Genomic DNA, 22,705 nt, shown 5'->3' on the forward strand with positions numbered 1-22,705 from the left:
GAGAAACAAAGGAAGGCAGATCTTTCTGGGCTGGTGTCTTGCATTAATCTGACCAAAAATCCACAACTGTTTATGACCTTCAACTCAAGCCACAGAGAATTATCTAGTTAGGAAATAAAGATATGGGGGAAGGGGGATATCAAAGAAAGAAAGCAACTGAGGAAAAAGACCATCAATAACATAACTGGACCCCAAAGAAATCCAAATATAAAAAGCACCCCCTCACATACAATAGAAAGCTCGTTTGTTTTTGAGAAGTATTTGAGAAAGCTCAGTTGTGCTATCCTAACTCATCCTCAGTATTGTGGAAGGAGCAGTTAGTTAACTGAATAGGAGTCAAAATTAAAAAGTAGGAAAATTTTCCAGTTCCTTCTAAGTCAAGTCTTCTGAGTATGATTTCATTATTTTGTTTATTGAGAATGCCCAGAGACTGAACAGGAGCACAGTAGTAAATTCCAGAGTCAAATGTAAATGGATTTTGGATTTTTTGATGTTTTCCATCATCCATGTCATTGCTTCCCTCCAAGACTACCGTAATGGAGAGTCAGCTATAGCATATTGCTCACTCTCAGTCAAATAATTTATTTTCATTCATGCATCCAGTGGATATTCTTAAACTACTTTTATGTCTATCATCATAAAAATTAGTGATAATTTAATAGGACTTCATTGTGTTATGAATTTGCTTTGCACAAAGTGGGTGTTCAATAAATATTGAATGGATGAATAAAATCCAGGAATACAAAGATACTGGGATACTTGAGGGCATTGCTCCATTTGGGAATGCTGATGGACCAACTAGAATTTATTGCCATTTCTTCTTTCTCATGTGATATTCAGTGTTTCATGTTTTTATGTGCCCTGTAATTATTATGAGGGTTCATTATTAAAGAATTTTTTTTTGTGCCAGCTGAGACATATTTCCTGACTGACAATCCCAAAAGTTAAGGTTTTGTGAAATCTTCTCCGATTTAAGTCCTGAGCATTACATGCTTTCTAGTGTTTTCTGTACAGTATTTTTTAATGTCCAAAGTCATGTGTTTTTTGGCCACTTCAAATTTCTTTGTGTCTAATAAAGCCCTGCAGAAGTTGCCATTTTACTGAATTTGTTAAAATGCCTGAGTGTCCAAGTTCAAAGTTCTAAATTGTTTTGGCAAGGGCCAGTTCAGTTTCAGGCCAACAGTGAGTCCACAAAGCTTCATTGTTGTCCCTTTGGACGAGTGCATGGTTTCTACTTAGCAAAACTTTCTAGCAATTTAAATTACAGGGAAAAGCAATTGATTGTTACAAATGTTAGACTATCTTGACTGTTGAATCACTGTGTCAGCTAATTTTTTTTTCACCTACTCCTTTTCATAGTGATTCTCAATTAAAGGGTAATTCCTGAACTGAGAGACTTTCCTTAGAAGTATGCATGTATACACACACACACACACACACACACACACACTTAAAATAATTTATGCCTCTCGGCCTCTACTATTTATTCAGTACACAACCTAACAGTTTATATTTAAAAAAAAATGCAGGTCACCTTTCACATTACTTCTTAGAGGTGAGGCTGTAAGTAATTGCCTGCAAAAATGTATCACTATCACTTTAAGTTGTGTGTATTTTTAATATCTGAATATGACCCTTTAGTGGCTATTCTTGAATGAGAACTTACTTTTTCTATAGTTTAAAAACTTCTTCCAGCATTGATTTAAGCTGTCTTAGAAAAGAAAGAAGTACTGTTCATAAACCCCCCCCCAGTATGTTTTGTGTGTTGAAAGTTATTAAATATGAAACCAAACTTTCAAAGTATATACAGAGTTGATTTGATTTATTTTTACATTTGGTCTCAAAGCCACAATGATAAAAATAAAAGACCTAGCCTGATTTTTATTTCGATCTCTTCCCCAGGACAACACTTAACTAACTGCCAATCAGTGGAAACTCATACATAGGAGGATTAACTGTTCGCATGCACTTCCAACATCAAAGTGCTGGGTATAGGGTAATGGAAAATGAGTAATTTGTTTTTATCATTCTCATTGAGAACATAGAACATCTCTTAAAATAAATAATCCTTTGTTTTAGAGACACCAAAGATTTATAGTGTTCACCACACAAAACAGTGTGCTTTTAAGTAAATTAACACGGACCCTATCTCGGGCAGGAAAACTGGTGTTTCTGGCATTTATCAGTTTTTATCAGCGTGGTGTATCAGTGCTGAACCCTCTGTTCCCTGTTAAATAGCGAGCAAACAGGCATGATTGCTCTCTTCAGGATTACTCGTAGGCATTATGGCACATCATTTGCTGGTTTCTGAGAAATAATTAGCGTACTGAATTGCACCCTGTGTCAGGTGTTCCAACCATGCTTTTGACTCTTTTGTTCTGCATGGCTAAACCTATCTCTTTTAATAAAGAAGAGCAGGCAGGGCTCTTAATGATACAAATATGATACTTAATCCACAGCAAAGAGGTTATTGCACATGACAAACTATTTTTGGTCAGATTCTATATGGGTCAACTAGGCTTTTATTCCTCATGTTCTTCTCTGTAACTTAGTCATTACAATGTTTAACACTTTGGTTTCCTATGCTTTCCTCTCATTCTCCTTGCTTTCCCAGTTTTCTTTTTTCTTTTTCTTTTTAAAATAAATTTCACATATATTTAGAAACATTCTTTACCTCACCAAGACAAAGACAAATTGATTTTTAGAGGCTCTGCCATGTTTTTTCTTTTTCTTTCTTTCTTTTTTTTTTAATTCTTGGAGATTTTTAAAGATATCTTCTGTTTTCACATATCCCAGGTTTCTCCCTATACCGTCACCTACCCTGTTTCCAAAGAGCCATCCATCCCTTATAACAAAAACATTTTCTAAAAAGAATAAGAGGAAGAAGAGAAAATAAATCAGGAAAGCTGTTTAATACATTGAAAAAAATCTGAAGCTAGTATGCAGTGCTTCATACCCATTCCAGACCCACAATCTCTGCAAAGGAGCGAGGAGATACATCTTCCCTTCTTTGAGCTGGCCAAGTTTTGAATTCATTGTCTCACTATGTGTCATTTCCTCATGTTTCTGATCTCTTACTTTTATTTCTGTTTTATCTTTGGGGGAAGAGTAAGTTCTATAGTATGACAGAAAAGCATTCCGAAAAAACCTGGCCCCTTTGGAGTTCTCAAACCTCCTTAAAGTTGTAGGTCTGGGGAGGGAAGAGGGGTGGAACAGAGAGGAGGGTGAAGAGGAGAGGGGGTAGAGTGAAAGCGTGTCTGTCTCAACTGCTGCTTAAACCAGGGAAAAAATCAACAGGATACCCTGTGCCTGTATTTGGAAATGCTTCTTTCAGAGACACAAAGTGACATATAAATAGTGTTTTTAATTTGACATGGCCCTCACCCAAGAAAACAAATATAGCCTTCATTTTGTTATTATTTTTTTCCTCCAAAATCAATAGCTTTGCTGTCCTTCCCAAGGCAAGAGAACAATTTTTCTGCCCCGTGTCAGGGCTGTAAGTATTGCTAGCCACCAGGCCCCCTTTATTTGTTTATGCTACAGTTAACTTTCTCTTCAGGAAAACTGTTGTCTCTTTCATACACCTTTTAAATGCAGACAGATCCAGGCACAGCATGTGGTAAGAAGAAATAATAAACCAAGCCACTCATCACATATCGAAGAATAGGGAAATTGTAGACTCTTTAGATGTTAAGGCAGTGAAGGACCAGAGAGAATTAGTCCAAACCATGCATTTGGGAGATGAAGGCCCAGAAGGACTTACTTGCCCAAAGTCTGCACAGCTAGTTAGTGGCAAGAAAAGAACTAAATGCAGATCTCTGGACTTCTAGATGAATTCTCTATACTGTATACCATGCAAAACCCATTTGGATGAGCACAGTAATACCACCTTGATTGTTTTACAGTTTTTAAAGCGTTTCCAGAAACACAGAACATATATATGAGTACTAACTACTACTTGGTGGGACTAGAGCTAGGATAGATCATTTAATGAAGGAAAGATTTAGCTATGACCTTTAGAACATTACAGCACAGCTGAGAATACCATAGTGGACAAGCCTTGGAAAGAGAACTTGATAATAGGCTTTTTAAAAGGGAAGAGAAGAAAAGAGTTTTAATTGTTGCAGAGCAATTGAGAAAACAAGTGATAACTTTTTTGGTTACCTACATAGAAAAGAGTCAAAGGATCCACTCTCTGCTCAGCTCTGTTTTAATTGTGAGTCTAAATTGTCATTGTACCATAATACCCTATCTTTGAATTGTCTTCAGACTTTATGGGAAGGCTTAGTGATTTTATTTTTAAAACACAGCTAATAAATTACAGCTATTAAAGCAATATGACTTTTAGACCATCCTGTGTTAATAATAGCTAACATTTGTAAAGAATTTATTATGTGCCAGATATTATCCCAAGTGCTTTTCAAACATTATCTCATTTAATTCTCACAATAACCCTGGGAGCTAGGTGCTATTGGAGGCAACTAGGTGGTGTGGTGGGCAGAGTACTAGGCTTAAAATCAGGAGGACCTGAGTTCAAATCCAGCCTCAGAAACTTCCTAGCTGTGTGAACTTGAGCAAGTCAGTTAACCTCTGTTTGCTGGTAGAGAAGGAAATGGCAAACCACTCTAGTATCTTTGTCAAGAAAACCCCATGAACAGAGGTCCATGGGGTCACAAAGAGTTGGACACAACTGAATAATAATGATAACAATTAGGTGCTATTTTTATCTCTATTTTACTATTGAGGAAGCTGAAGCAAACAGAGGCTAAGTGACAGGGTCACCTAGCTAATAAGAGGATAGATTTAAACTTAAGTCTTCCTGACTCTGGACCCAGCTTTCTATCCATTGTGCTACCAGTGGCCACCATAAAAAAAACCCCTATGGAGGCATCAATCTACTCTCATTTCTTATGGTATAACGCATCCCACTACAGTATAATTAAAATACAGAGAGAATAATAATACTTTATATTTCAACCAATAAAAAGACATTAATCAACCTGTGGTGTGATGGATGCTGAAAATACAGAAGCAAAAATCAAGCAATCCTTGCCCTCCAGGAGCTTACATTCTTTCAGGAGAAACATGTACATATATGAATAAGTACAAAATATATTCAAAGTAAATAACAAAGTAACAAGGAAAACACCAGCAACTGGGGTGATCAGGAAAAGCCTTCATATAAGGCTTTGTTAGAAGGAAGCTAAGGAATTCATTCTGAGAGGTGGAGGTGAGGATAATACTTTCTGGGCATGGGGACAGCTTTGTGAAAAGGCAGACAGATGAAAGTTGGAATGTCATATTTGAAGAACAGAAATTACACTAGTTTGACTGTAACTTAGAGAAAATGGAGGGAGGAATGGGTAGAGAGTGGGCTGGAGAGGAAGATAAAATGGAATAAATCTAGAAAGGCAGTCTGGAGCAGAATTGTAAAGGGCTTTTAATTTCAAACGAGTTTGTATTTTTCCTAAGGCAATAGGTAGTCACTGGAACTTTTTTAAGCAGGGGAATGATGTGGTCAGATTTGTACTTTAGGAATATACCTTCGCAGCTATATGGATTTCGGTTACAGGAGGGTTTGGTGATCTTAGGCCTATTAGGAAACTATGGTAAAAGTCCAAGAATGAGATGATAAGAACCTGAATTAGGGTGGTTATGGCTTGACTACAGTAAAGGGAGTGGATCCAAGAAATTATTCAGGTAGAATTGACAGGGTTTGGCAACTGATAGAATGGGGGGTTTGAGAAAGAGATAACTGGGTAATTGGAAGGTCAGTAGTTACTTCATTAGAAATAAGAAAGTTAGAAAGAAGGGTTTGGGTAAAAAAAAAGAAAAAGAAAGAAGGGTTTGGGGCAGGGGCAAGGAGGGATGAGTTCTCTTTGGGGATTTGTTGATCCAGCTGATATGGTCAAATGGTATGTTTGAATAAACAGTTTTTAGAAGAAGAAATCTAAGCTGTCAATAGCTATATGAAAAATGCTTTAAGTCACTAATAATTAGAGAAATGCAAATTAAAGTAACTCTCAGGTTCCACCTCACACCCATCAGATTGGCTAAGATGACAAAAAAAAAAGGAAAAAGAAAATGACACGTTGGAGAGGCTGCGGGAAAACAGATACTGTGCTATGCACTGTTAGGGGAGCTATGAAACAGTCTAATCATTCTGGACCTATACCCAAAAAGCTATTAAACTGGGCATATTCTTTGGCTCGGTAATACAGCTCCTAAGTATATATACTCCAAAGAGATCAAAGTAAAAGGGAAAGTGTATGTACCAAAAAAAAAAAGTTATAGCAACTCTTTGTGGTGACAAAGAATTGGAAATTGAAGGGATATCCATCAAATGGGGAAAGGCTGAATAAGTTATATCATATTAATGTCATGGAACACTATTGTGCTGCAAGAAATGATGAAAGGATGACTTCAGAAAAAAACCTGATCAGACTTGTGTGAATTGATATAAAGTGAGGTGAGCAGAAGCAGGAGAAAAGTTTTTACAACAGCAATATTGTACAGATAATCAGCTTTACAGACTTAGTAACTAATCAACACAATGACCAACTGCTGTTCCAAAGAACTCCCTTTCCCTTCTCTTCTCTTCCCTTCCCTTCCTATAAAACAATTGATTATTTTTAAAACAGTGGGGGAGGATAACAAAGCTAGCATTTAGATTGCATTCTAAACTGTGCAAAGTATTATGCATTCATAATCACAACCCTGCGAGATAGATGCTATTGCTATCTCTGTTTTACACTTAAGAAAAATGAGGCTAGGGGAGATTAAGTGACTTGTGTTGGGTCACCTAGCTGGTAAGTATGTAAGGCAGAATTTAAACACCCAGCACATATTCGCTATGCTACCTAGTTGCCTCAGTGTGTCTGAAGTAACTGACTTGGCTAACTAACTACATGTATAGTGGTACACTCAACAGAAATAGAAAAATTTCCTTCATATTGCTGCTCTTTCTCTTCTCTTAGTGGAAGCAAGTATAGAAGAAGAGTCAGAAAGGCGAAAGAAATTCTTAAAGTGACAGGGATAGAACCCTCAAAGTGGACAAACTCCTCACAATATCCCAAAACTCATCTTTGTGTTCATCCTGTCCTTCCCAATCTCCCTCACCCCACTGGTTTTTTTTAATTAAAAATAACTTTCCAGATGCATCATAGAATTTAAACAAACAGTTCCATTATTGAAAAACAATCTGTTCAAACAACAGTTTGAAATTAAAATCCTGATTTGTGTGTGATCTGTGATTTATTTGCCTCTCACTTAAGGTGATAGTTGGAATCTGTTTTTCAGTTTATAGGATTACACAGAACTGAAAAGAACCTTAGGGCTACTCTAAGCCAGTCCTTATTGAACAGGAGTCCCTTCAGTTCTGGCAGATTCTATGTATCTATATGAAAATATTAAATAATTTCCCAAATGGGACTAATCCATTTAGTAGGATCTAAGTTTCTGAGTGGGGAAAGGCTCTCTTTCCTTTTTTTGTTTTTGTATCACCAGAATCTGTTGAGGTGCCTTACACATAGTTAGCACTTACTGAATGTTTTTTGAATTGAATAATAGCTACGAAGGCCTATTTTATTCAACCTTTTCTCCTTGCTTAGTGTAATATTTCATGCTATCTCTCACTTAATTCATTAGACCATAGGATCATAAATTTAGAGTACAGTACAAAGTCACCTTAATGGCCATCTATCAACCCCCTCATTTTATGAATAACAAGCATTCTTGAATTTGATATTCAGTCCCTTTCTTGAGGAAACAGTCTGAATGAGAAATATTGTGTCCTCAGAAGACTAATTCTATTATTTAGACATTTCTTCTGGACTTCAGTCTAAAAGGAACAGTTCCAATGTTTTATTGTTTGAAATCCTTTTTATACATTCTGATGTCTTATCAGTTTGTTAGTTGGTCTTTTATTTTTAGCAACATTAAATATATATATATATATATATATATATATACTTCATATCATTCTTATTCTCATCTTCTAAATGGAAGATAGCCTTTTAGATCCCCATTCTTTCACAGACCCAAAATACAAAAGGCAACACTGGTAATTCACTTTGGGCACTGAAGTAATATTAGGGAACATGTACCCACAATACTGGTTTGCCAACCTGTTCGCAATGAATGCTTGGCTTGACTCCAGCAAGTGTGTTGCATAGTTTGGGTGAAAATAAGGCCCTGTGGAGCTGATTCAGCTGTGTTGTACTTAAATCAGCATTAACTAAAAAAGGTTTACAGTATATTCTCTTAATGACCTCATCCCTGTCCTCCCTGGAGATGTGTTTACTCAGGTCCCTTCACCACCTTTCCATCATTTGTCAGGGAAGTTTTGCATCTGATCTCTTTCCAAATTAAACTCAAATGCATTTTGAAACTTAAAAATAACTAAATCAGTCCAGATCTTTGCTTACTTAATATCTGCATAGTATTTTAAAATACACGAATAAATTTTTTAAAAAATTAATAAACTCTTGACTTTTCTTCTCAGACTTAAACCTCTGGACATAGTTGATTTCAATAACACTGAGTAACATGATGTGGTAATGGGAAATGAAACTTATGAACATTTCTCCGCTGGCAAAGAGAAATGTGCTTTTCAAAAACATCCATGATCACAGTGATCGTTTTGACTTTCTATATAAAAGGCAAAAAAAGCAAAGATTTCCAGTATACTTTACTCTAATTCCAAACTGCTACTTTTTACACTGCCATGTTATATTTATTCACTTTGCTACAATCTGGGCACAAGAAGAGTCTAAGGGAAAAATCATGTTATACCTCCTCTGAAATTGCTGGGCTCTGTAGCAGTTTGGTTTATGTTGACAACTTTAAAATAATGAGTCTGGCAGCTGCTTTTCTGTCATTGCTGACAGATATGCCTACCTCCTGTACCATGTGTTTGCTTTTAAAAATAAAGTAAAAAATACCAAATCCTTCTCAGGTTTTAATGTAAAGCTAAGACACACTGACCAAATTAGGCTAGAGCTGCTCAAGCTTAGAGGTAGCCACTGTCTGCCTACTTGGAGATACTCAATGAGTTATTATGTATTCCTGTAGGAATTTAAAGGCTCAATGGAAATAGTACATATATTGAACTGTCTTTTTTACCAAGAATAAATTAACATGGAGAAAATGAATGGTGGAAAGACAAACTTGTTTGTAGTTATTCATTTTTTCAGCTGCTATACTTATCTAAAGAAGCCTAGTTGAAAGTGTGAACACTCCATCACCAGTGCTGAATTTGGAGTCAGAAAGACATTGGTTGCACTCCAACTCTAGAAACTCAATAGCTATGTAACCCTGGACAAGTCTCCTTAACCTCTCTAAGCTTCAGTTTCTTCATATGTAAAGTGAAGATGATAATTTGTAAAATGGTGAGAATAATTAACTTTAATAGCTTAAAACTTCCCTAAGACTTTTGGAATACGGCATATGTGTTACTACTAACTCACAGGATCATCGTGAGAATTGAATAACAGAATACAATATCAAATGCTTTTCAAGCCTTAGGGTATGGTACAAATGTCATTGATTATTATCATCTTCATCTGAGACTGCTTCCTGAACATGAATAGCAATAATTTTAGAATATGGGCTGTCATTGGCAGGAATGAATATGAAAAAACAAACAAAAAACCTTGGGTAAAGAGCGGACTTAGTGAAGGGTTAAACTAGAGATTAGGATATAATTAAAATTGTGTTGTTATAAAATCATACTATATTTGATGAAGAAAAGGGAAATATACAAGATATGAAGAGAAAAAAGAGGAGAAAAAGATTTAAAATGAGTATTCTGAGAAGATTTTAAAATTTAATTTCCTCTGATAAATAGAAATTGCTTTCAAGAGGCCTGGTGGCAGGTCCGCCACACTTAATGGTGTTTGCTGTGCAGCCATTTTTGGGGGGTCGGGGCAAAGATTCTGGAGTGGTTTGCCATTTTCTTCTAGAGCTCATTTTACAGATGAGGAACTGAGACAAACAGGGTTAAGTGACTTGCCCAGGGTCTCATAGCTAGTAAGTGTCTGAGGTCAGATTTGAACTCAGTAAGGTAACTCTTTCTGACTCCAGGCCCGGCCCTTTATCCACTACACTACCTAACTGCCCGCTTCATGATGTAATGACGTTCTTTTTCTCTATAATACAACAGCTTTAATGTCCACAGAGAGGTCAGGTAAGAGATCCACTTCCAGAAGTGTCATCACCATATGGGTTTTTCAATACCTGGAGTACTTAACTAAAGTTAGATATTTAACTGTGTCTACATAGGCACAGATTAATGAGATTTTTTTTTTGTATATAGGTCTCCATGGATTGCTATACACCGGTTCCCAGCTATTTATTTTTTCCCTGGGGTTCATGTTGACTCCATATCAAAAGTAAACATGAAAAGAAATTAGTTTTCAAAGAATTTTTAAATTGAAAGGGCTCCCAGAGGTCATCTGGACCAATGCCTCCCTGAAAGCATGAGTAATATAAGAATTCTGTTTAATGTTCTAGTCTATAAAGTCCTCCACCCTGAGCATATAAAAGCCCTAATTTTCATGCCATTTTCTCTACCAAATATGTAACAGTGTGAACTTCATCACTAATTTTTTTAAAGCACTAAATTTGGAGTCTTGTTTCCTGTTTTATAGCCAGAAGGTTCAGAATTGGATATTTTTGTTTCCTCTTCTAACCTGAGAACTTCAGCCCTTAGAACATCTAAGTAGTTACATTAACCAAATGTTGTAAGTCATAAGCCCATTTCTCCACTCCTTTTCTTTATTTTCACTTTTAATGAGAAACTATCTTGTGATATTATATGAAAGGGAACTATCTTAAATAAACCATTAAACATACTTGTGGATTACTGGGCTAGTCTATTTGTAGACTTTTTTTTTTAAAGACAAGCACTTGCCTTTTCTTGAAATGAATTTCTTAGTTGTTTTTGGTTTTTTCCAAGAGAATCTTCAAACAAGTATGAGCAGAAGAGTTTATAGAAATATACCCATGTCTAGTTTTATGGTATTCTCTGAATCTGCATTAGGAAGCCTGCCAGGTGAGCTAATATATACAAATCATTATAGCACCTGTGAATTTCAACAACTCACTAATTTCAGACTTTACTCAGTTCCTAATGGATATTTTTTCTGGAGCACTCTTTGAGACTTGCATGAGGTTTGATCAAGACTTAATCTAAGCCCGAGACTCCATGCCAAACTCTAATTAAAATTAAAGTTTAGAACTCAGATGTGTCTGTCCTCAGGTTATAGGTCAGAGTTGTATAGTTAAACACCCTAAAAATATCATACTAAAAACCAAATTTGCTCCAATAGACCCTCATGGTGAACTCTGAGATTGGAATCCCTTGAAAGAACAACTTTCATTGTGATTATGCTGATAAATTAGGCAGTGCTGTCTTCTTTGCTCATGTCTGCTACTTTGCAGTTTACTTGGATGCCCTGGCATTTACGTATACATGTTCATTAAATTAATTTTCAGTTAAGCATTTATTTCAAGTGCTCATATGCCTTTTGTATGTCTATGTGTCCTGTGTCCCTGGCTCAAAGAGAAGCTCCTTAAAGAAAGGGATAGATAGATAGATAGATAGATAGATAGATAGATAGATAGATAGTTCAAGATATAGCCTTAAACTAAGTTCAAGATCCCATGACCAACTCTAATTAAAAAATTAGAGTGTAGGACTTAAATGTCTACCTTTAGATTAGAGACCAAAGTTGTATGAACACCCTAAAAATACAATGAAAAGCGAATTTCCTCCAAGAAATATTGCCTAATGGTAAGATCTGAGACTGAAATATATACAGAAATGTGTGTGTGTGTATATATATATATGTATATGTATATATACATATATATATATATACATATATACACACATATACACACACATGCATATACACATACATACATATACATATAGGAGGGTATGGAGAGGGAGATAATATCTCTCTATAGCATTTGGCTTCTGTGAAGCCAAACTTCACAGAACAAATCCCCTTAATAAAAGGATTTGTTCTGTAAAATTTGGATTCAGTCAAAAGGCTGCACTTGAGGACCTGGAGGGCCACATGTGGCCTCAAGGCTGTAAGTTCCCCACCCCTGCAATGGGCAGATTGATTAAAATAGAGTGATGACTAAAAATGAATTTGTACTAGTTTTGAAAATGCAAAAATATTTAGAAATAGTACATAAAATAGTCAAAAACATTAAGTGTCTAAGCCTATGAATAGAAAGAAAAGTAAAAGACATTACTGTTCTCAATGAGGTCACAGTCTAATGAGGGAGACAATATGTAAAAATGATGTATGAGTAAACTATATACAGAAGTAATTGGAGATAGTCCATAGAAGGAGGGCACTAGAATTAAGAGGGATTGGGAAAGACTTCCTGTACAAGGTGGGAATTTAGCTTGGACTTGTTGGAAACCAGGAGACAGAGATGAGAAGAGAGAACATTCCAGAAATGGAGGACAGCCAGTTAAAAATGCCCAAAGTCCTGCCAGCTTCAGTAGTACATATACTAAAATTGGAATGATACAAAGGAGATTATAAGATAGCCTGTGTTCAAGGATGATACACAGATTCATGAAGCCTTCCATATATGGAAAGGAAGGAAGGAAAGAAGGAAGGAAAAAAAAAGAGAAAGAAAGAAAAGGTATAGAGTTAGGAGATGGAGTGTCGAGGAATAGCAAGGTGGCCACTATCACTGGATTGAAGAGTATGTAGGAATTGAGGATGCATGGGTATAAGAAAAGTTGGATAAATGTTATAACTGAAGCAAATAGTAAGCCTGAAAGTCAGTTGTAGACACAGAGATGAATAAATAGATTTAATAGAGAAGGGGCTGGGGAGGTTTTTAAGGTTCACGAGAAAATGCAATTACTTGAATATATAGGCCCCAAACAAAATATCTCACACACACACACACACACACACACACACACACACACACACACAGAGCAGCAGCAGCAGCAGCATGTGGAAACAATAGATATATAAATTTTTATATCCTTTCATCCAATGAATTGAAAATGTTGTAGAAAAAAATGCTTGTTTAACGTGCATAGTTATTATAGTAGAGAAAGGGGCAGGATACTTTTACCCTTACTCTGAGTAAAAGGAGTTTTGGATGTGCTCTAGAGTACTTCCCCAGATTTCAGAGTCACTTTTGTGCTGAGGAGAAAGAGTAGGATGAGGAAAGAGATTTCAGTGCTTTCAAGTTGTAGGCCTCCTCCATTTATGAGCACTGTGTTGTTAACCGCTTGAATTCTGTTTTCAGACCCATCTTGCATCTTTCACATGTAAATATAACACTTAAGAAAACCCACAGTTTTTATCAATCATCTAAATATAGCATACATGGTATTACTGTTGAATTCTGAACAGTTTAGCCTCACTCATCTATCAGTATGTTATGTGACAGAGCACATTCAGGAATCTGCCCAGTAGGTAGAGCCTGTGCAAATCCAGAAATCATTAGTGCTTTTCTAAATAGTTGGAATAGCATTAATAGTAATACATGTGTCAAGTTCCCTCCAATGTTAGTTAATTAGAATAAATAAAAGATCGAACCTCCAAAAAATACTTGTATTCAGACTTTAGAAAGGGGCCCTTGGGTAGGAGCCAATCTGACTGTGAATGAACCGTAACATAATGGCTAATAATAATAACTGACACTTATGTAGTACTTGGAAGTTTGCAAAGCATCTTGCATATATTATCCCACCTGATCCTCACAGCAACCCTGGAAGTTAGGTGCTATTATTACCTCGATTTTACAGATCAAGAAACTGAAGCTAAGAGAGGATAAGTGGCTTGCCCAGAGTCACCCAGCTAGTAAGTGTCTTCAGGCAGTGTTTGAACTCTGGTCTTCTTCACTCCAATTCCAGCACACTCTCCACTATACCAGCTAGCTACTTTGTGTCTAATCTGACATAAATATCTTTTTACAGATTAGATTCTCACTTACCTGTTTAATTTTCAGTAGTGTTGCTATTTATTTATTGAAAAATTTTAAGGCATATTCTACACATTACTGTATATTAACTTTGAAGTGACTTTCAGATAATTCTTTTCCAAGTCATTCAGAACTTTGTGAGATTTGAACCCTAATGCTGTGGAAAAATGGAAGATTTTATATACTACCATTGATTTTGTTAGTTACATAATTCCTTAGTATTTAATTTTGGAAAGCTTTCTTTTTCTGATTTTGTTTTTGAGTTCCTGTCATAGCACTGACATCTTAGCACAAAGAATTGATGAGAACGACCTCTTTCTAATGGCAACATTTGATACTTAAAGAACCTGTAATGAGCTCTGGGAATAAGTAACTGCAAACTCATCTCTTTCTCAATGATAGCTTTTCGTTTATTTATGTTGGTCAACTGTGATTGCAGGTTTGTAAATTAATATTCATATGAAATGCTCTATAGAATTTGTTGTGGTATACAAGCAAAAAGAGAGTCTCTGTATCGATGACAGTCATGTAAATTCATTTTGGAAACTGAGGGAAAGGAAGTTATTTCTTCTGGTATAAAGAATTACTATACATATTATATGTAGATAATAGTTGCTTTTAATGCGCTTCACATCTACCTCTGTGAGTATAACAGGATACATCCCTCATTGACAGTGGTACAGCTGATATTACTACTTGGGACTTGAAAAGCATTGATCAAATTTTTATGTTTGGTTTCCTTATGTTTTATTTTTCAGAGTACCCGAGTGGCGTTGGACCATCTGGAGTCTGTTCCAGAAAAACTGAGCCTCCTAGAAGATTTCAAAGACTTTGGAGTAAGAAAGTCTTGACTTGTCTCTTTCAGTCTTTTCACCCAGATAAAAATACTTGACATCTTCCTGATGTGCAGAACAGATTTGGGGAGGGATGGAAGGATGTGGGGGAAGGGAGGAACCAAGAGACCTGGGGAACAGAGATAATGAAATTTAGCCTCCAGTAGTCATACTTTAACTGTGCTTCTTATTAAGTTTTTTTTAAAAAAGACATGCATGAGTCATTGATTAAGAATTAGAATTTTAATAAAATAGCCCTAGAAAAATATGTATTCTACCATAATAGTTGATTTAGCTTTCAGGGTCAGATTCACTGAGAATTTTCTGAGCCCAGATAGCATGAGTTGGTTACAAGTTATTATTACAACAGGTGCCTTTTTGAATACTGATGATAATTTCCAAGTTGACATTTTTAATTACAGATAGGCAAGCTATTCTTTGTTTTAGTTATCTGATGTCTAGGGTTTCCCTGTAGTATGCTCTGTGAAATGAGATGCACTTAGGACCTAGGATTTCATATGTCCCGTGCCACTTATTGATAAGACTCTGACCACAAAGCTTTTAATTGTGAAGTCAATTATTTGTGTATATTTATCTATTAACATTGGTTAAAAGATAATTAAAGAAGAGTGATATAAAGAGGATAATCCTTTCAATCATCCTTAAGTCCCTAGTCTATACAATTTCTTTTTAATGTCTTATGTCCACATATGTAACAGTAATGATAGCTATTTTGTGATTATTTGACAATGGGTGTTTGCCAAGATTCACAATGGAGGACAATATTTTCTTTTGCATCTTTTGCCATTGGAAGTGAAACCCATGAAAACAGAATGACATTGTTTAAGGACTCTTGAACTCTGAGTAAGTATTTGAGGAGACAATAGAAGGGAAATAAGCCTGAACCCTCTCTTATAAAATTATCAGAATCCCAATATAATACTGTCTCCAAGGATCATGCTATAGTGAAACCACCTTTAGATTAGGCCTCTTATTATTTCAGGAACTAATCAACTTTGAATAGGATCTGGGGTGTTAAAAATAGTACTAAATCTTAGATTTAAATCAGTTTCTTGTGTTTCTCTTCTTTTGATTATATATCTTAAATATACAAATCCTTGTAAAGTGAATATAGACCTCTCATCAGTATAGATTTATTTTCAATCTAACTCCTACCAGGCCCACAGGCAGTGACAGGTAGCTTTTTAGAACTATACTTCTCCTCTTTTTTCCTCCTCAACTGTTAGAAGATGATTTTGAGACCCAAGGACAATCAACAAGACAAGGTGTTGGAGACACATAACCCTTGACTTGAATGTTAATTAGATATTTTATTTAGGTGTGTGTGTGTGTATATCTCATAACTTTTAAAATAAGTTTGAACAACAATTTCATCAACTTACTCTTCTCTAGAAGTCTACACTAAACCCAATTTAAGAATGTAAACAGCAGCAACATTCTTTTACTATTCCCAAAAATTGTTACTGAGCATTGCTTATGGGAAATGAGACTGTCTACATGGATGTTTTATTCATTTACACACAAATATTCATGTGCAAACATTGCTCAGGTCTATAATACTATAAAACATATTATTCAGGGTTAGGATTCTCATTTTCTAATTTCAGCCAGTAGAGTTAAAAGCTTTGAACTTTTTATTATTCAGTTGTTTTTCAGTCTTGTTCAGCTCTTTGTGACCCTGTTTGGGATTTTCTTATTAAAGACACTGGAGGGGTTTGTCATTTCCTTCTCCAGCTCATTTTACAGATGACAAAACTAAGGCAAACAGGGTTAAGTGATTTATCCAGGGTCACACAGCTAGTAAGAGTCTCAGACCGGATTTTAACTCAGGCAAATGAGTCTTTCTTTATCTACCGTACTACCTAGTTGTTCCAGCTTTGAGCTAGAGGGTTCTAAAGTACAGTAAAATTTCATATATATATATACATATACATATATATATATATATATATATATATATATATATATATATATATATATGTATATGTATGTGTGTGTATGTATGTATACACACACACACACACACACATATGTACATTCTCAAAGTTATATCCATACAATGCCCAGAAAGTTTAATTTTATTGAAAAAGGGAAAAACAATTTTTCAACTGGTTGGTTGGTATCATGAAAGCTAACTCGTTCTTTTGGCACCTTATGGCTATAGCTTACTACTAAAATATGTCAAGTTGTGAGGGCAATTATAGTAATGCCTTCCATGTGTATAGTACTTTATAGTTACAAAGGTCTTTATATATGTTATCACACTGGATCTTTACAACAGCCCAATATGGCAGTCAGTGTAAGAATTATTGTCCCCATTTTACAGATGAGGCTGGTACTAAAACTCTGTTTCATGCTCTTTCTGCTACATGGCATTGCCCTTAGTGTAGAATTGGGATTAGACACCTAACTACTTCTTTCAAAGTGAAGTGACATGAAGTTTGAAGCGACCTTGTTTCAATAAAAATAAATATGTGCTATTTTCCCTTCCCCCACCCCACCCCACACAGGCTGAAAGAAATTTGTATGCACACGGGCACATATGTGTCTGATAATAACTATTTCGTGTTCAATCAAATTATATATTAAAATATATAGTTTATTCCTTAGCCAGTGCTAAGGGGCTTAAAATATAATCTGCGTCTAATATGATGAGAGAGAGACACAGACAAAGAGAAAAATAGAGACAGAGTGGTATGGAAAGAGCAAACTAGATTTGGAATAAAGAGACCTGAACTGTAGTGTAATGGAAAGAGAAAAGATCAAGAAGCCAGTTAACTCATGGGCTATAATCTCAGCTCTGCCACTGACAGCTTTGTGACTTTGGGTAAATCACTTCCCCTCCCCTATTCTCAGTTTCTGCATTTTAATAATGAGGATATTGGGATAGTTAACCTAGAGATCTCTTCCAGTACTATTATTTTAATTAAAACCTACTACTTAAAAAAAATAATATGCTATGCTCCTAAACTTTAAATATTGGGTTTGATTCATCTGAAAATGAGTCAGACTTAGTGGTCTGAAAGGTCATTAAATTTGATTTATAAGTAAAGAAAAAAAATTATATGATTCTGCAATCCAATGTAGAAAACTTTGATCATTATATCAGTAATTGTTCTTTCTAGCTTCTAGAATCATTTGTCTTCTTTTTATTCAAGTTGTAAATTTCTAATCCTCTGAAGTTTAATGGAGTTTCCTATGTTATGTCCAAACAAATGTAGGCAGAAAAAACTCCCTTGAAGTCACTCAATTAACAGTATCACCCAATGCTTATTGTATCCATGAAATATAGTATACAGTAATATGATGCTTTACTCTTACAAAACACCTTGAGTAATATTATCTAATTTGATCCTCAAAACAGCCCAGTGAGGTTGAAAAAATAAGCTAGAAACATTATAGCAGTTTCTCGCATTTCAGCAGGCAACTCTAAGATTATAAGTTGCAGGGCCAGTACATATCTGCTTTGTTATAAGGAAATTTCCTCAATGAAAGTTGCCTATCCCAATGACATCACAGATCTAACCCAAAAGAGTAAAGGGTTGTTGTTGTTTTTTTTTTTCTTTTCTTTTTTTTTTTCTTCTGCTCAATGAATGTTAAGAGAATAGAATGGGTAGAGGGTCCTGCCTTGGAATCAGGAAGACCTGGTTTTAAATCTGCCCTCAGACACATACTAACCATGTTACCCTGGCAAATCACTTAACCTTGCAATAACTTACCAAGCAATTCCCTAAATAAATTCCAGAACATTGTTAGACTGAGTTTGAACATTGGGAGTTGCCTACAGCAATGAGATCATCGTAGTTCTGGATCTTTTGTTACTGTTGTTTTAAATCTCTCACAAGGATAATCACCATAATGCCAGAGTATTATTTGAAAAAATAGCAAGGGTATATGCCAAATGCTTTAGTATTGTTAATCACCTTTGGATAAATCATTACTAGATTTAAGACTGGAAACATTTTGTTTTTACATTTGGAAGATGACAAGGGGCACTGAAAAGTGATTATCTCTAGAGAAGATAGGTATGAGGCGAGTAATGCCTATTTTCTTTTCCACAGTGACATCCAAGGTGATAATTTCATTCCTCCTTTTTTTTTCATAGCAGAATAAGGTTTTCTTCTAGGTGCAAGTGCTCATGATAAGTATTTTCTGTTTCATAAATGTACTTTTGTTGTGTTTTTAGGTTCTTATTTTTCTTCCATGAGCTAGTTATTATCATCCAAAACAGTTTAGACCTTTTGCTGTATTTCCAGGATTTTTGTTGTCCAAGGGATGTGATTGAAGGAAGAGATGCTAAGTACAAAGAACTTGTGGATTCTTTTCAGCATCAACTAGATGACTATAGTCACAGAATCAAAAAATTGAAAGTAATGGCCTTTATTTTCCTTTTTAATTTTTGAGCATCGTTCTTTTTTCATAATTACAGCTTCCATCCAAATGGCTCCAACAAATGTTTGGGTAGGAGAAGTTCCCCATGGAATAGAAAAAAAGATATGATGGGAAATGGTGGGGTAGGGATGTGGAAGGAGCTTACAGAATTGTGGTTGGAGATTGAAACAAGCTTATGCCATCATTTGGGCATTAGATTATTGCTGGGTAAGAACTGATTTTGTCTAGGAAGGTCCCAGGAGTTCATGGGACTAGGGAAAAGCTGGTCCATTAGTTAAGTCAATAGTATTAGTAGCAATACTTCTCCCTGCCGCCCCCCAAAAGCATTCCCCTATTTATCCTACCCACACAAGTTCCCATCAAGTCAAGGCATACCTAACCTTTGAGTAAATCAGAGTCCTGGTGTCATTCATTCTACTCTCTCTCAGGGCATGGATCCCATCTCTCATTCCTTTGTTATTATTCCGGTGCATTGACTCAGCAGGGTAAACTGGGAAACTTTAGAGTCTTTGTCTAGAGATGCCTTTATCCTAACTTACAGAATATATTCCACCTGCAATGTGGGTGACACTTTAGCATGATGTGGTAGACTGGGTGCTGGACTTGGAGTTAAGAAGGGCATGGTTCAAATCCTGCCTCAGACTTACTGTGTGACTCTGAGCCAAACACTTAGCCTCTGTTTGCCTCAGTTTCCTCAGGTTGGACTCAAAGGCCCCAAGTGTCTCTTTTAGTTCTAAGTCTATGCTCCTCTGAACAACAAATCATAAGTCATTTTTACCTTAGCACATATATGTGTGTATAGAGACCCTAAGTCATCTCAGAGCCGCTCAGTCTTTTGTAATATTGCAAGCCACCACATTGTATGCATGTTTAAAATAAGTACAGACACATCCATTATAGTCTTAACAGTTATTACAATACTAGAAATTTTTTCTTCTGCTTTCAAACTGAACTTGAATTTATTGTTTTAAATCTAATTACAACTTTCATGTCCAAAAAATTGTCCCAGGCATTTCTAAGAAAAACATACTATTCCTCCTAAACCCCAATTGAAACCTAAAATGAATTACTAGAAATGACTCATATAGTTATTAAAAGAGGGACCTGTGATCTTGTGTCCTTTTATCTTCTTTTCTCCCAGAATGGTATCACTTGGATTCATTCCTGACAAAACCTGCCTTAGTTGATATTATGGAAGTGTGCACAATAGCCCTCCAACACATCCCTCATCGTTTACCTCAGGTCCCAATTATCTAAGGCTTACAATTATTTCACCTTTTAAAATTAGTTCCTTTCCTCGCAATCTCTGTACTGCTCAGACAATGGAAATCTTCCCGAGCCTCCCACCTATCTTACTTTCTTTGGAAATCCTCATAGAGTCTAAGGCTCAGTCTTTAATCTGGGAAAATATGGTTTCTCCAAAGTCACATAGATACAACACACAACATCTTAGGTCAATAGAGGTCTTGATGTAAATGAAACATTTAAAACCACATTATTTTCCAGGAGTTATTTTTGAGCTCAGATGACTCGGTGCTATCTGGTGACACCCAGGTTGCTGTAAGTCAATGCAATTTCCATAACAACATATGGCAAAGTTGAACATGTTCAGCAAGTAGAGTGATCTTGACTAAGTTTCATTTTTAAATGAGGTTCACAGCTGATGGAGGGAATGTAACGTGGTTTATAAGAGAGACTGACATTCAGTAAAATGAAAAGCGTTTGAAAACCTTACGAGTAGATTTGATGGTCTGAATGTGGGAAAAAAACACAAAGAAGACGTCAGAGCTGTATTTTCCCACATAATAATACTTAGGCGATTTTTCGTTTTTGAGCAACATCCATAATTAGTAAATACAACATACTTTGTTTATGGCCACGCTGTTAGGCGTCTAGCTTGACACGGGCGAGCCACAACACTGCTATCAATCCCTTTGTGTCGGTTTTGTTACAGCCGGAGAGGAACATCATTATGTCTCCTCGTCACTGTTCGTAATTGCCCAATCAGCCCAAGCCCGTGTGTTTTCAAATCCAGACTGACTGAAAGGACAGGCGCAAAGAATCCGGCTTCAAAAGGAAGCTTGAGACTAGGCCCCTAGTGCGGATGATGCATCTTGCCATCTTGGGCAAGGTCTAAGAAGTATCTGCTAGTCATAGTCTAAGGAATATTATCCGAGGGTAATCATTACCATTGCCAAGGAGCCAGATCACAGCAAAGGTTTAATGGAGCTGCTTCTGGAGAGTAAAACAAAGAAGTTACCTCTTTGTCAAATTAGTTCCTAAAAGACATTATTTCAAGATGCATCTATTTCTCCATATTATGCTAGGGCATGGAATCTGAGAAATGGACGACTGAAAAGACTCCAGGATGCTAGAATAACTGGAGACTCTGGTTTTACAAAATTAGTTTGTATGGGATAATTTCACCTAATACTCTTAATCCTACCAGATGACCTGTGCAAGTATGATACAGTATAGGAGAACCATGGGCTTACTCTTTCTTTTTTTAATACTAAATGTCAGACTCTAAATAAAGTATTTTATTTTGTTTTCTTTTAAAATGAATAAAAATAAAATAAAATAAAATGAAGAAAATATTATTGGGAGTCCTACCAGTTCAGAGGTTAACCTCCATAATTTTTATTTTATTTTTCTCAGAAAAGAAGGTCATGATTTTGCAGTCCAACATGAGAAACTAAAGGGATGAGAAGCAGAAAGAGGACAGCATTTGCCGTTAGAGAATCAGGGTTCAAATATTTGCTCTTGTATTTGGTAGCTATGTGGCCTTGGGCAGATAAATTTCCCTGTTTTAGTCTCAGTTTCCTCATTTGCCCAATAAAGTAATTGGACTGGATGATTTGTAAGGCCCCATCCAGCTCTAAATCCTATGATCCTCTATGGCATAGGTAGTGTTTTCTTATTATTATTTAAACTGTTAATCCTAAGGTCTTTAATGAGGGGAAAAAAATTAAACTGCACTAAGATTTTTGGGACACCCTGTATTTGAAGTTTATGAAATTGGAAGAGACAAGATATTGTATAAAATGAGCAGCCGGTTGCAAAAATATTGTTGAAGAACAGCAAAACTTTTTTTTTGACCATGTCTTAAGATGAAATCATAGATAGACTCTTAGTAAGGAACAGAGTGCATCTCACAGAGATTAGGAAGTATATCTCACAAGGACTGAGTGACAGGAGATTCAGCAATCTGATCAGGAGTGCTTTGAGTTAAAGTATGATGGGAGGAGGAAAAAAAAACAATATAAAATTGTAAAGTGAAGTGTTTTGGAGAACAAAAAGCATGACATAAGCAGAAGAGTTAAGGAGAGCACCTCCAGTAATTCACAAAAACAAATGATAGGAGAAGAGGTTGGGGACAATTCTTAATGCCTCAGACTCTAAACGACACTGAACAGAGTATATAGTTTAATAAAATAATAAAATCAACTCAAAACTATGGGACAAGACTATTGGAATACAAGTTA

General features: G+C 35.8%; 1 protein-coding gene and 1 non-coding gene across 2 annotated transcripts in view; both read left to right on the forward strand.

Annotated features, from left to right (window-relative positions):
- The window catches only part of CEP128 (centrosomal protein 128), a 507,255-nt gene that overhangs the window by 451,817 nt on the left and 32,733 nt on the right, over positions 1 to 22,705 (forward strand). The window contains 1 exon segment of the mRNA XM_020976328.2: positions 14,733 to 14,810. Within this exon segment, the coding sequence (XP_020831987.1) occupies positions 14,733 to 14,810 (78 nt within the window).
- LOC144456485 (U6 spliceosomal RNA) lies at positions 12,511 to 12,622 on the forward strand. Its single transcript, XR_013485569.1, has one exon. It is a non-coding gene; the product is annotated as a U6 spliceosomal RNA (small nuclear RNA).

The sequence above is a fragment of the Phascolarctos cinereus genome, unplaced genomic scaffold, assembly GCF_003287225.1.
Source record: "Phascolarctos cinereus isolate Bilbo 61053 unplaced genomic scaffold, phaCin_HiC Scaffold_3;HRSCAF=262, whole genome shotgun sequence".
Taxonomy (NCBI): domain Eukaryota; kingdom Metazoa; phylum Chordata; class Mammalia; order Diprotodontia; family Phascolarctidae; genus Phascolarctos; species Phascolarctos cinereus.